This window comes from Typopeltis vanoorti, chromosome 16 (genome assembly GCF_054136105.1).
Source record: "Typopeltis vanoorti isolate ZY-2024b chromosome 16, IOZ_Tvanoo_1.0, whole genome shotgun sequence".
Lineage (NCBI taxonomy): Eukaryota > Metazoa > Arthropoda > Arachnida > Uropygi > Thelyphonidae > Typopeltis > Typopeltis vanoorti.
The window spans coordinates 89434848-89449392 of NC_143564.1; the positions used below are offsets into that span (position 1 = coordinate 89434848).

Consider the following 14545-nt stretch of genomic DNA (forward strand, 5'->3'; position numbering starts at 1 on the left):
CATACGGCCTACCATTGGCTACCCTTGTTATCCAGGGCTTGACTACAGTTAGCAACTCCACGAACAAAGCCCGAATTCCAATGCCAGGGTTCTTCAACACCTGTTCCTGCAGATTTGCGAGGAATTCTGCTGTACGAACGCAATCAGATCGTCTGCTAGGGATCTTTCTTCTTGCTACATCCTCGTAGTCACCATTGCAAGTCTCTAGTTCATGCCTGATTGTTTTTACTGTATTCAGGGAGCATTGGGCAGCAGTCGTAATATCCTTATTTTGATGGCGGGCACGAATCATCATGATACAAGTTATTCTCTTCCATGATTCAGGTGGGTTCCAGCTATCCATCCTTTCTGACATCTTGTATATGAATGAAGAAGGGTCCAAACTTTTAAATGAAGAGAAGTGTGTGTTAATACATGTAACTTACGGAAAAATATAATTAATTATAAATATGTCAAATTTATCCCGAACACCCTGTATATATATATATATATATGCAGGAAATATGTTCAAAGAAAGACTCTTATTATTTTTAAATAAAATCTTCAACAAGTAAACCACCAACAGAATGAAAAAAAGCAATAGTGATCCCTATCTTTAAAAAAAGTAGTGGGGATGACCCTAAAAATTATAGAGGTATAAGTATTCTAAATTCCTGTTACAAAATATACAGCAGAATTCTAAATAACAAACTAATAAAATATCCTGAAAACTTTATTTTAGAAGTACAAAATGGATTTAGAAAAAGACAATCATGTATAGACCCAGCCTTTTGTCTAATATTAATAACAGAGAAAAGAAGAGAATACAATTTAGTAACACATATTACATTTATTGACTTTGAAAAAGCATTTGACAAAGTTAAAAGAAGTATTTGATTTAACATATTAAAAGCTGCTATTAAAAAGCTATTAAATACTTATGTACGCTACATAAGTACACTAACCACTCGGCCAGCCTGAATGGCTTAGTGGTTAGCATATCCGCTCTCCAGCCAGAAGGCTGCAGGTTCGAATCCCGCTGTGAGCATGGATGTTTGTGATTGTCTGTGAAAATCTAGTGGTGGTGGTGTTGGGTGGTAGATGGCGTTGGTGTATATGATGATGATAGTTGCAGTTGGTGGAGACAGAGTTGCAGAATAGTTGCACCCTCCCTCAACGAGTCCTTGGACTCCCTGGAGGTGTCACATAATAATAATAATAATATATGAAAATAATCAAATACGAATAAGATTAAATTATGAACTATCATATCAGAGAGAGAGATAAACCAAGGAGTCCGAGAGGGATGTCCCCTTTCAGCAACTCTTTTTAATATTTATCTAAATGAAATAATAATAAAATGGAATAAAAATGTCCATCAAGGTACTAAACATTCTTCTTTTTTGCTGATGCCCAAATAATAATTACAAATTCTGAAGATATCTTACTATTCTGAAGATATTTTAAATTTAATGAAATAGCCAAAGATTATGGAATGATAATATCAACAGAAAAATCAAAAACAATGGTCTTCAGTTATTTGCTAATGATGCAAAGTTGGGAAGAATTATAAGTAGCACTGCTGATGCTGAATCCCTTCAGGAAGATTTGAATAGACTTTTTACTCAGACAAAAGAGTGGGATTGCAGTTTTAATATCAATAAGTGCAAGGTGTTGCATTTTGGAGTGCAGAAATATAAGGCTGTGTACTATATCGATGGTGATGTAGTGCAGGAAGTGGATGAGATTAGAGATTTGGGAGTGATGGTTAACAGTAGACTGAAGTTTAGAGGGCATGTTGCTAGTGTTGCACATTGTAGTGCTGCTATGATAAAAAGTACTCTAACATGTAAAGGATAAGGAAGTGGTTGTGCCACTGTATAAGGCACTGGTCAGACTACTCAGATTTGGTCTCCTGATTTGTGGATTGCAGAGTTTGGTGGATAGGAGGGAGAGAGGTGATATGATAGAGACATTGATTTCGAAACATTTAAGTACAGATACTAAAGAAAGTGTAAAATTAAACACTGAATTGAAATTTTTTGAGATGATACACCAAAAGTGTCTTTTGAAGATTTGAGATGTTGTCTGGAAAACAATAGTTTGACTTATCATTGTTTTTTTCTCACAGAGAAGCACTTCTTTTTATATTTTCTCTCATCTGCTATTTACAAAGTTTCCTGTTTATGCACTAACTGTGTTTTAGCCAAAGTAGCTTGTTAGTAGCAGCAAAAAGTGAACAAAGAATGAAACGTGTATAAATTTGTCCTAAAAGATAATAACACATTTACAGATCTCAATATAACAACCCAATGAAGCAAAGAAACACTTGCATTCCATTATCAAAATAGTTCTGTGTTGAGAATCAGATTTATTTATCCAAATTAAAGGGATATTAAATCCCACATTGTTTTAAAACTGAAAAAGAAACTCAAAGATTGGGATCAGAGAGTTTCATGCCGAATATAGTAAACTATAAAAGTATCGGCGGCCACTAGCATGAGCTAATGCAAGTAGTCCTAGTATGTAGTACAATCTCAGGCAACTCGTTGCAAAGGTGGGGAAAGTTCTGATCGCTAATCTTGGTATTTTCCATAATGTAAAAACACATTTCCTAGGAAACGTATGCTGTTATTACATTATGGTGGGAGGTCACTACCCAGACTGGTTTCAGCCTTTTTTGAGGCTTCATCAGTGAGTAGCTGGACCAAATAGATACCAAAGGGTATAGCGAAAAGAACTTATATACTCTGCTATATGAGTTGTCAACGAGTTGCCTGAGATTGTACTACATACTAGGACTACTTGCATTAGCTCACGCTAGTGGCCGCCGATACTTTTATAGTTTACTATATTCGGCATGAAACTCTCTAATTCCAATCTTTGAGTTTCTTTTTCGGTTTTAAAACAATGTGGGATTTAATATCCCCTTAATTTGAATAATATTTATATCGCCGAAATGAAGCCTATTGGCTCTTTATATTTAAGTAAGATATATTTATTTTTATTTTATTATTATTATTTTTTTATACTGATCTCATACACAAGAGTTCAGAGGACTTAGAAGCATATCAGTACCATTTATGGGATGCAGATGAGGATTGAGATAGAAGTTTAGTGATGTTTTTTGGAAGAGTTGAAAGTTGTAGTTGTTTAGGAATACTTCAAGAAAAAGGCTATTTCAGAGGTGGACATAATAAAAGAGGAAGAGGAGAAGCAGGTTCAGTGCATTCGCAGTGAAGGTATGCTGGGCAGCTGCTACTCTTGTAGCAACAGATGCAATCGAAAGTTGAGGAACGATGGTTGCCAGTTCAGTGGAGCAATGACCACTGAAGTATCTGTAGAATAAACACAGTGCTGAAACACTGTGTCTGTGAGACAGAGGATGAAGTAAATCTGTAAGAGAGAGAGATCATCTATTAACCTAATTGCTCACCTCTGGACAGCATTAAGAATTTTAAGGGAAATTTTAGGTACACCACCCAAAACATGAGCAGTATTCTAAACATGGGCAAATTTGGGATTTGTATATAGTTAAGAGTTATGTCCAACCATAAAATCTTCAATTTTATGGTTGGACATAAAATAGCATCTTGAAAGAAAGAGAATGCCTAGTTTTTTGGATGCTAAGGAGGCTATGTATTTATGTCAGAAGAGACTGAAGGTAAATGTTAGTCCGAGAAGAGAGATCTAATTTTATCTGATGATTTGGGTATTACTGAGAGTAGGGATGCTTTTGTTAGATATCTTTAGACAAGTCTGTGTTTTGGTGGCATTCAACATGACAAGATTGTCCTCGCCCCATTTAAGGATAGTATATATATCAATATTTACACCACTAGTTGTAGATGAGCTTGTAGCCTGGAATGTCAAAGTACTGCATGATTTATCAAATGAGTAGGATGAGTGGAGGGTACTATCATCTGCAAAGCTGTAGATAGGATTAGTGGTATTTTGAGTAGGTCATTTATGTACAGGAGAAAAAGAGTATGTGATAGGACAGCACTTTGAGGTACTCCAGCATTGGTGGTGAAGCTTGAAGAGAGGGAGCCATCTACTATGACACAAAGAATGACCAGAGAGAAAGCTAGCTAAACAATTACAGAGGGCGGTTATTAGAGGCAGGCATGCATCGATGGCAGACATGGTTGAAAGCTTTGGATATGTCAACAGCAACAACACGTTTCGCTGAACCGTTCCATAGCACATGTGCAGTGATGGATGATGTAAGCTATGAGGTCAGCTATGGATCTTGAATGGTGGAATCCATACTAGTAGTTTCTGATTAATAGGAGGGCCTCTGAGTAGTGGAGGAGTTGGTTATTTCTCCATTATTTTGGAGAGCAGAGAGATTATGGTAATCGGTTGGTAGTTTGATGGTGATTTCTATCTTTCTTTTTGGAATAGGATGGATATGAGAATGCTTCCATGCATTGGAATAAGTAGTAGCTATGTATAAGAGATTATAAGAAATGATGCAGGATGGATGTTAGCTCTAGAGCACAATGTTTAATATCACAATTGGAGAGATGGCATCAGGACAAAATGACATTTTAATGTCTAAGTTATATAATCATTTTCTGATATCTTTTTTGTCAAAAAACTACAGGAGGCATGTGGTGCTTAGATTCTGGTAAGGAGGTGATTTCCTTTTGCCATCTATGCAGGCATTTAACAAGAAGAGTGATGTTAGGAAGTCTGTTTTATCTTTGGGTGAAGTAACAAGGATACCATCAGGGAGGGAGGGAGGGAGGGGGGAGAGAGAGAGAGCGATGGGAGTGTAGGTGAGTAGAAGTTACATCTGATGGATTTAGCAAGAGACCAGAAGACAAAGCTTCGATTTGGATAAGAAGTAAGTTTTCTGCTGTTGGACTTTACAAAGTCTCATTTGGATCTTCTGATGAATGATCTGCGTATGTTGTGTGTTTTGGTATAGGCAGAGTATGAAGATGGAGTTCTTGATGCAAAATACCTATGGTAAGCTGAATTTGTTTTTTCTTCAAATACTTTGATACACTTTCAGTTAAACTAGGGCTTGGAAAGTGGATGATGATTTTGAGTTGAATGGGGAATGAAGGCCTTAATAACCATGAGAATAATTTCTGTGACTCATTCACAGTAGGTGTTAGAGTCAGATGAATAGAAACAATAATCAGACCAAGGAAAGGAGTAAAAATTCTTGAGGTTATTTCAAATAGCACCTTTGTAGCACCAGAGGATGCAAGGTTGCTTGAAAGAAGGCCATTCTGTGAGAGAGGATACTTGTAAAAGATTGTGGTCTGAGTTGTCGAGAGGATAGGTAACCTCTATGGTGTATATTATTATTATTATTATTTGACACCTCCAGGGAGTATAAAAGACTCATTGAGGGAGAATGTGCCAACACCATTGAACGATTGGGCCCCTTCTAACTATTAAACATGCTCAAACTGCTTAACTTTTTGCGAGCAATTAGTAGCAGAGGCTCTACCAATCGACCAATGGAAGGAGAACTGTCAAAAAGAGATCCAGAGTATTTGGAGAGTGAAGAGATTATCAGGAGATTATTGATATCATGGAAAGAAATGAAAAGAGGTGTCTGAGTGGTTATCAGTTGTTTGGAGACAGGTAAATGCAAGAAATGAATGTTATTAAATGGGACAAGGAAACCATGAGCCAGAGAAGGTCAAAAGCAGGGGATTCTAAGCAGACATTCTCTGGCAGGATATACAGATCTCATAAAGGCACAGGTGCCACCCTTGTGGCAAAAAGAATTGTGAAGTGTGGTTGGGAAGTTGTCAGTTTATTAACAACTGCAGTCATAATACACAGTATTAATATAATTAACGGCTATTTTAGCCTGTTTTTGTTTAGGAGTGTCCCTTATATTTAATACATTGGCTAACATAACTCAAAAGGGATATATATATATATATATATGATTTAGAACATTACAGGCGAGTGTAGAAGGCAATTATGGCAGAATAAAAAATGTTGAAAAATTATGTACATACCTTGATTTTGGTTTAAAGATGCCTTCTAAATCCAAGCTCTTGTGGAAGGGGGGGGAAAGAGAGAGAAAGAACATGGAGATGTACTTGGGACACGGGAAATAAGTTTGGGAACCCGGGTTACTATTAATAATATAAATATATATATATATATTATTTTGTTGTGGGGAGAGGGAGGGGGGAGGAAGGGGGAAGGGTATCCTTATGTGGAAACTGGGGCAAGGGTTTACGGGGTGTGGACCGTTTCGGTCATCGTCTGACCATCGTCGGAACTTTGTGGGAATGACTGTAGGGCTATGTCAAGGCTGCAAGATGTATCTGCCAAATTTGGGCATTTGTTGTCGCTAAATGGCCGGAGGCGTGGCTTAATTTGTAAGTTTTGGAACGTCCAACATTCGGAAATTAGGTAGGGGCGGTGGACGTTGATAGAATTACCATCACATTTTATGGCAATAGTTTCGGATATTCTAAGCATCGTTTCGTTTTCTTGTTTGTCAATGATTATGGCTTTGTCAATTTGGGGAATGTGTTTTAGTTCAAGGGCGTGAGCTGCAATTTCAGTCTTCCCTGTATTCTGTGGTTTGTTTTTCTTTTTGATGTTGCGATGTTTTTTCGTGTTCAGATATTCTGGAATGGGAATATTGCAATCCCTGAAGTACTCTTGTAGTCTAGTCCATAACGACCTAATTGTAGAGCCCGTGTAGGTGACGTCACAGTCATTTTGACAAGGAAATTTGTAGACTACGTTGTGGTGGTCGAATAATTCTTTATGAGCGAGAGATTTAGTAGGTTTTAGGAGAGTTCCTAATTTATGGTTTGTGGTGAATACTAGCTTATAGTTTGTGTTTTTGAAAATGTATTTGTAAGCCTTGTATGTGTTTTGGATGTATGGCAATTTGATGACCATGCGTGTCGGGAAGTCTGCTTTTGTTGTATTATTGTTAAGACGGCATTTTGCCGTAAAGTTTGCGTAATTTATTAGATGCGTGGGGTAGTTTCGATTCTTGAAAACCTGTGTTAAATACTTGAGTTCAGTGTTAAGAAAATTGCTGTTGGTGGAGAATTTGTAAGCATTGATAAATTGTGATAGGATGACTGATTTTTTAACGGAATATGGGTGGTATGAATTGAAATGGAGGTAGTTTCCGACATGTGTGGGCTTTTGAAATATCTTCGTAGCAATTCTGTTGTGGCTTCTGATTAATGTAAGATTTAAGAAATTGATAGATTTGTTCTGTTCTGTTTCCATGGTGAATTGTAGTCTGTTGCTAAAATCGTTGAGGGATGTTTGTAAGGCGGAGATGTGTGAGGGTTTGCCAATGCATAGAATATCGTCTACGTATCTGCCATAGAAGGTGATGCCGGGGGGGGGAAGGGTGGAGTAGAAGTGATTCAATGTGCGCCAAGAATAACTCCGCTAATTGTCCACTGATGTTTTGGCCCATTGGGAGACCGAAAATTTGAACATATAAGGAGTTGTTGAATTTAAAGAAGTTGGCGGATATTGTGAGTTTAATCAAACTAATGATGTCATTTGGTGTTAATTTTGTGCGTGTGTGTGGTCCTCGGAGAGTAGTGTGTGTACGATGTCTAAAGTTTTGGGAACATCCACGTTGGTGTATAATGAAGTTGCATCTAGTGAGGAGAGGATGTCATCCTGGGATGGAGTAGTGTTGCTTAATTTCCAGAATAGGTCATCTGTATTTTTGATCATACAGATAGACGTTGTTAGTAGTGGTTTGATGAGTTTGGCAACAAATTTGGATAAAGGAGCTGTGGTGGTGTTCTTGTAGGAGACTATGGGTCGTATCGGATAACCGTCTTTGTGGGTTTTGATGTTCCCGAACATATAGGGGGTGCGAGTAGTGCGGGGGGTTGTGTGTCTCATTGTGGTTTTATCTATTTTGTTTTGACTTTTTAAGGTGTGTAAGGTGCTGTTTATCTGTTTTATGAGGTTGGGGGTAGGATCATTGTGGATTATTTGGTAGGTGTGTTGGTCGTTTAAGACGGCCATTATTTTGTTGTGGTAATCCGTTTTATTGATGACGACAACGGTGTCACCTTTGTCAGCTTTTGTGATCATGATATCGGGGTTATTTTTTAAAGATAAAAGGGCACTTTGTAAGTTGGGAGTGATGTTGGGTTTTACTATTATTTTGCTATTTATAATGTTGTTTATCTTTTGGAATATTGTGTCTCTGTTTGGGTCATTTTCAAGTTTCGCTTGGATTTCGATGATGATGTCTTTTTTCGGTACGAATTTAGAGGATATCGCGAAGTTTAGACCATTGTTTAGGATGATGATCTCGTCCGGTGTGAGAACGTGGTGTGATAGGTTTTTGATGGAGTTGTCAAGTGTGGGTCGTGAGGTGGAGGTGTCAGAAAGATAGGGAACAGTATGTGTAATGTATTTTGTGCCTGTTAAGGCGTACCATTTTTTTGTGTGTCGAGCTTCAGTTAACATCGCGTAGTCGTTGATGTGTGTTTGGGTGATTTCAGAGAAGCCTGCCCACTCTTTAGGGGACATTAAGGTTTTCAGTCTATGTTTAGTATTGTGGATGTAAGAATTTACATCCACAATACTTCAATTTACATCCACAGTCATTCCCACAAAGTTCTGACGATGGTCAGACGATGACCGAACCGGTCCACACCCCGTAAACCCTTGCCCCAGTTTCCACATAAGGATACCCTTCCCCTTCCTTCCCCCCCCCTCTCCCCACAACAAAATAATATATATATATATTTATATTATTAATAGTAACCCGGGTTCCCAAACTTATTTCCCGTGTCCCAAGTACATCTCCATGTTCTTTCTCTCTCTTCCCCCCCCCCTTCCACAAGAGCTTGGATTTAGAAGGCATCTTTAAACCAAAATCAAGGTATGTACATAATTTTTCAACATTTTTTATTCTGCCATAATTGCCTTCTACACTCGCCTGTAATGTTCTAAATCATATATATATACCCCTTTTGAGTTATGTTAGCCAATGTATTAAATATAAGGGACACTCCTAAACAAAAACAGGCTAAAATAGCCGTTAATTATATTAATAGTGTTTTAGAGGAGTAACATGGGAATTTCCCAGAAATTATACTTAATAATAAACAGTGTTTCTTCAGCTTTTTTACTATGCAGTGTTCTCTTATACTGATACTAATAATTAAATGTGATTTTATTTATTTATTCAAGAATGTGTGGTCATTCCACTAGACATTGAAATAATAAACTAAATCATACTACTAATTCATATACTTTACTCAGCTATATTTTATAAAATGTCTGATATATATAAAATTTTATATATCTGAAATTGTAGTGTTTGCAGATTTCATTGTTCATGTACATTTGTAATAAAAGATGGAAAATCACTTTCTTGTATACATGCTCACTAACTTCACCCACTTCCATACAAAATATGATGAATGAAAATAATCATGGAAAAATAATCATTAAAAGTCATTAATGAGTATTTACTTACCAGCCTGAATGATCTTAACACAGATAATCCTGACACATTTTCTAAACTAAGTTCTAGGAGGGATAGGGTAACTATGAAAAAGTCAAAAATATTCCATCCATCTTGAAAATAAAACTTTGGACTCATTGCTATTAGTTTCATACCTGCTTCTATAGCAAACGTTGCTGTAAAGAACTGAAAAAAAAAAAAGCATATAAAATTAATGCAGAATTTAAGAGTGCCTTTAAACTTATATATATTATATATATATATATATATATTACACACACACACACACACACACACACACACACACACACACACACACACACACACACACACACACACACACACACACACACACACACACACACAAGTATGCACACAAATTAAACTATCTATAATCTATAGGCTGATTGATGATCACTCAAAATACTCAAGCTGAAGAACAAGGTAAAACTGTAACCTATAAATGCTATTTCAGTTCATAATGTTTAAAATATGCTAATACTTAAAAATGATAAAATATAAGTAAAAAAAGAAGAAATGCATTGCCAATTTAGCCTTATGGATACCAAACGAGTGATCATTATGGGTGACTTTAATTTTCCAAACACATTCATTGGGTAGACGAGAAATCTCCTGATAAAAATGAATTTCTTGAATTGTTGCAAGAAAACTTTCTCAAGTAGCATGTCAAAGAAGGAACTCGAGGTCAAAGAGTGTTGGATTTGCTCATAGTGTCAGAAGGGATGTCTGTTGATAACAGTTGGTGACAGTGATAATGCTGTGCTTTCTTGAGAAGTATCAAATTGTAGTGCTGCTCTGATTAGAACATGTTGAACTACAAAGCTGGAAATTATGACCAACTTAGGAGAATACTATGTTTGGTCCCATGGTATCAGTTACTGAATGGGAAAAATGTCAGCAATGCATGGGAATCTTTGATGTGTGTTTGAAGAATAAATAAGTTGGGAGTGAAAAAGAAGTGCAACATTATTAAGCAAGATAGCCACAAGAAGATGACGATGTGGAAAGAATACTGCGAGAATAAGAGTGAGAGGAATTATGAATATATAAAGCTCAGGCTAGAAAAATAACGAGTATTGTAGGGAAAGCTAAATCGGAGTATAAAAAGAAATTGGCCATGCAAGCTAAAGGCAATCAAAAGAATTTTATTGTTATGCCGCAAGCAAAAGAAAGAATGAATGTGAAAGTGAAAATAACTTTACTGAATGCAATGGTACTCAAGTGTCAGAAACTAATCCTATTAAGCTGGGATAGATATTTTTCATAGCAGAAAAGAAGTAGTAAGTGTTGATAACAAAGATAAGCAATTAAACCATGCCTTAAAAGCAGTCCAGTCTCCACACACTCAGACAATGGATTCCAATCACCACTACTCTCCATGTTATAAACCTACTAATCGACCCTCCCCTTCCTGCCATCAAAGCTGAAACTGTCCTTATACATGGATGGTCTATTACTCTACCTCATTCTATTAAAAAACTTTTCAACATTACCAAATTATAGTATCAGTCATATCCCTTTCTATTCTCCTACTATCCACTACACTGTGTTTATTATATTATATTAATGTCCAAAGTCATTTTATACTTATTTCATAGTGTACAGGGGTAATCATTACTGTTATCAGATAAAAATGCTAAATTAATGATTCAATGAAAAATGAAGTGTAAAAGTGACAACAATAAGCTTCTGTGTCTGTTTCTCATAATAAGCTATTTTAGTTTTTTTTTTTTATTAAATAAAATATGTTATGGTAATCCAATAAATTTATAAAAAAATTGTTTTTATAATTGTTTTGTAATCAATATAAAATGTAATATTTTTTCATTTTCCCAACAGAAGGGACTTATATCATCTACTGTTTTATTCCGCTAACAAACCAATGCTTTTAGAGGAAACATTCTATGGTGTATTTATAAGTTTTCTCCAAGTAATGGCAATTGAATTATAAATTATAGCAATTTAACAAACCAATTCAAAAGTTTATTTTCTTTGTTTCTTTTGTTGATGAAGAGATAACTGTCTGATATTCTTTGAAACAGGGTAACAAGTTAATCACAGTTAAGCATTTAATTGACTAAGGTTAATTATAATACAGATATTTCAGTACACATAGAACCATCTTCAGCATAGTATATTATAGTGGAAAATTCAAAAATCAAATAACAATGAAGGAACATGGACTTTCAGCTATTCAATATGTGGCATGTTCTTACATACTATTCATTTCTGCTGACTTATCAACTTAATGATAAACAACCATCTGTTGACCCATCAGTGTGACCCATTGCAGAGTGAAAGATATTTGTGGTAGAAGATAGATACCAAGTGGCAAGACATTGTACCAATTACCGTATTGTATATTTATCAAAAAAAAAAAAAAAAAAAGGCGAAATGAAATAAACTACCCTATTAAATTAAATAAAGATATGCACATATTTTGATTTAGAAGAATTAATTTCATATCTAAAATCTTGTTCTCAAGCTGATTAGTGGATCACTGTTATATTACTAAAACATATTCACAACAATCTGCCATTGTTGTACATATGTCTATAACGTTTTTCCTTAAACTTCTCATAATTCATTTCATTCATTTACCACTCTAACAAGCAATATATATAGTCAGCATACACTTGCTTACTACACTCTTATACAACTTCCATGGGTATTCCTTATTCTCTCCTATCATGTATTGGAAAATTTTTAGCATCTATTCTATAATATCCTTTAATATCTAATATGTTTCTATCATATCCTCTCATTTATCCATAAACTAAAACTTTGTTTTAGTTTATGGATACTCAGACTGTGTTTACAGAAAGTACTCTACAGCCAGTCATGATTTTAGTAATTTTCCTATGAATCCTTAAAAATTCTTCCACATACTCAAGAAATTCAGATGATCAAATCTGTGTACTGGTCGAGATTTGCCATATCAAAGCCTTATAGAGAGCAATAACAACCCTTTTATCACTACCTGTCAGTATGTTCTTTAACATCCAAGTGATTGTTATTTTGTTCAATTTTGCAATATTCCCTCTAAATGTCAATTCTCAGTCTGCCCTTACTCCTAAATCACTTTTCATAAATTTCTTGCCATCATTCCATCAATGTAATACATATCCTGTAATCAAATATTGTACATAACTTTACATTTTGCAACATTAAACTGATAACCATTATCTTTTGCTCACCCTGTCAATCCATTTCACTTATATCATAGTATCTTTATATAACTGTTATCAGCCATTGCCTTACACGTCTCATCAGCAAACAATTGGATATGATATTACTCTCAGATCCTTCATTATATTATTAATAACAAATATCAAAGTAAAGAACCCTGTGGCATACCACTGATCGCCTGCCTTCTCTTGTAATACTTCTCCATCATATACTCTTCTTTGATGTTGAAAGATTGTCCACTTGGTTATATTATAAATTAAAGATACCAAGAAATTATATCCTTGGTTTAATCCATTATCCAAGTGTAAGCAAACAAAATTTGTGCATGAAGTAACTCAAAAACAGGGCAACTCGTATATAGAGGCTAATTACTTCACATTAATTGCTTTAGCATCCCATAATGCAAAGCACATATCCGTATGGATATGTATAATGCTGTGCATTTTGGGAAGGACTACTACCTAGACTAGTTTTGACTTTTATTGAGGTCTGTCTCATCAGTGGGAGCCACACCCAGAAGTGAATACCAAGGTTGAAGTAATGCAGCACTTCTGCATTACTTCAATAAAGGTCAAAACCAGTCTTGTTAGTGGCCCTTCCCATAATGCATAGCATTATACATCTCCATAAGGATATGTGCTTTGCATTAGTTTGCAAGTTGCCCTGCCATGAAGTTACTTCATGCTCAAACTTTGCTTACACTCAGCTAACAAGGCCAGATTGGTTGGCTGAGCAGTTAATATATCCACTCTCCAGTCAAAAGGCTGCGGGCTCGAATCCCGCCGTGGGCATGGATGTTTGTGATTGTTTGTGGAAATACTAGTGGTGGTGGTGGGTGGTAGATGGCATTGGTGTAGTTGTGGTTGGTGGATTGAGTGGTGGAGACAGAGAGATGTGGAGTAGGTGTCCTCCCTCGATGAGTCTTTGGACTCCCTGGAGGTGTCATGTAATAATAATAATAATAATGATAATATAATTTCTTGTCATCTTTAATTTTTACTCTTCTTTTATGTCTGTCCATCAGACATTCTCTTTATCTCTGTTATGAGTCTCACATTCATCTCCATTTGATTCACTTTGTCTAACAGAGATCCATGTGATATCCTGTCAAATTTCTTTGCAAAGACTCGCAGTATCAAGGTATAGCTATTTCATTTAACTTGACTAACTTTAGTTTAAAAATGTGAATGACTAAAGAAAGCCCTCCCATTCACAAATGTTATCATTATTACTGCATCTTCCATGAAGATGGTAGAATGATCATGAGAGGATCATTCAATTGACAACATATTTACCATACTGAATCTCCATGGAGGGTGTAATAATAATAATTCCACTGTATCCTCTGCAACAGTCACTCTTCTGCTATGACTATCCACCAGCATCAATCTGCTATAATTATTTTTCATCTTGCTTGCATGTAACAAAAGAATTCCCTTGAATTAACCTTGGCCTGACAACCAATCTCTTTTCATACTGCACCTTTTCTTTCTTAACAATGCCTGTCACCTTCCTATCTTCAATTTATACTTTGTGGATTTGATCACCACAAACTGTTTTGTACCTCCTCCATACATTTTGTTTTCCATCACAGCTTGCTTGATTTCACTGTTCATCCCTTTCACTCTTACTCTATTTACTAGCTTAACCCTTGGTATACAGTTATACATTGCTTGTGTCAGATAATTTCTTATGAATTCCATGCACTGTCAACATCTTTTCTGCACAGCTCATCTACCCAACATATAATGCTAGTTAACTACAGAGCTTCTCATAATCACCTACTTTATAATTCTACATATATACTTTTCTTGTTGGTAGCCTTTTCTTGTTTCACCACTTCCCAAATAAGTACCTCATGATCACTCTCACCAACTGGAGGCAGTGTTAATACCT

At 35.8% G+C, this 14545-nt stretch overlaps 1 protein-coding gene across 1 annotated transcript in view; it reads right to left on the minus strand.

The window, feature by feature from the left end:
* Nucleotides 1-14545, minus strand: part of LOC150098179 (sodium channel protein para-like) — a 1334265-nt gene that overhangs the window by 456398 nt on the left and 863322 nt on the right. Inside the window, 1 exon segment of the mRNA XM_090406598.1 lies at nucleotides 9452-9625. Coding sequence (XP_090262724.1) covers nucleotides 9452-9625 — 174 coding nt within the window.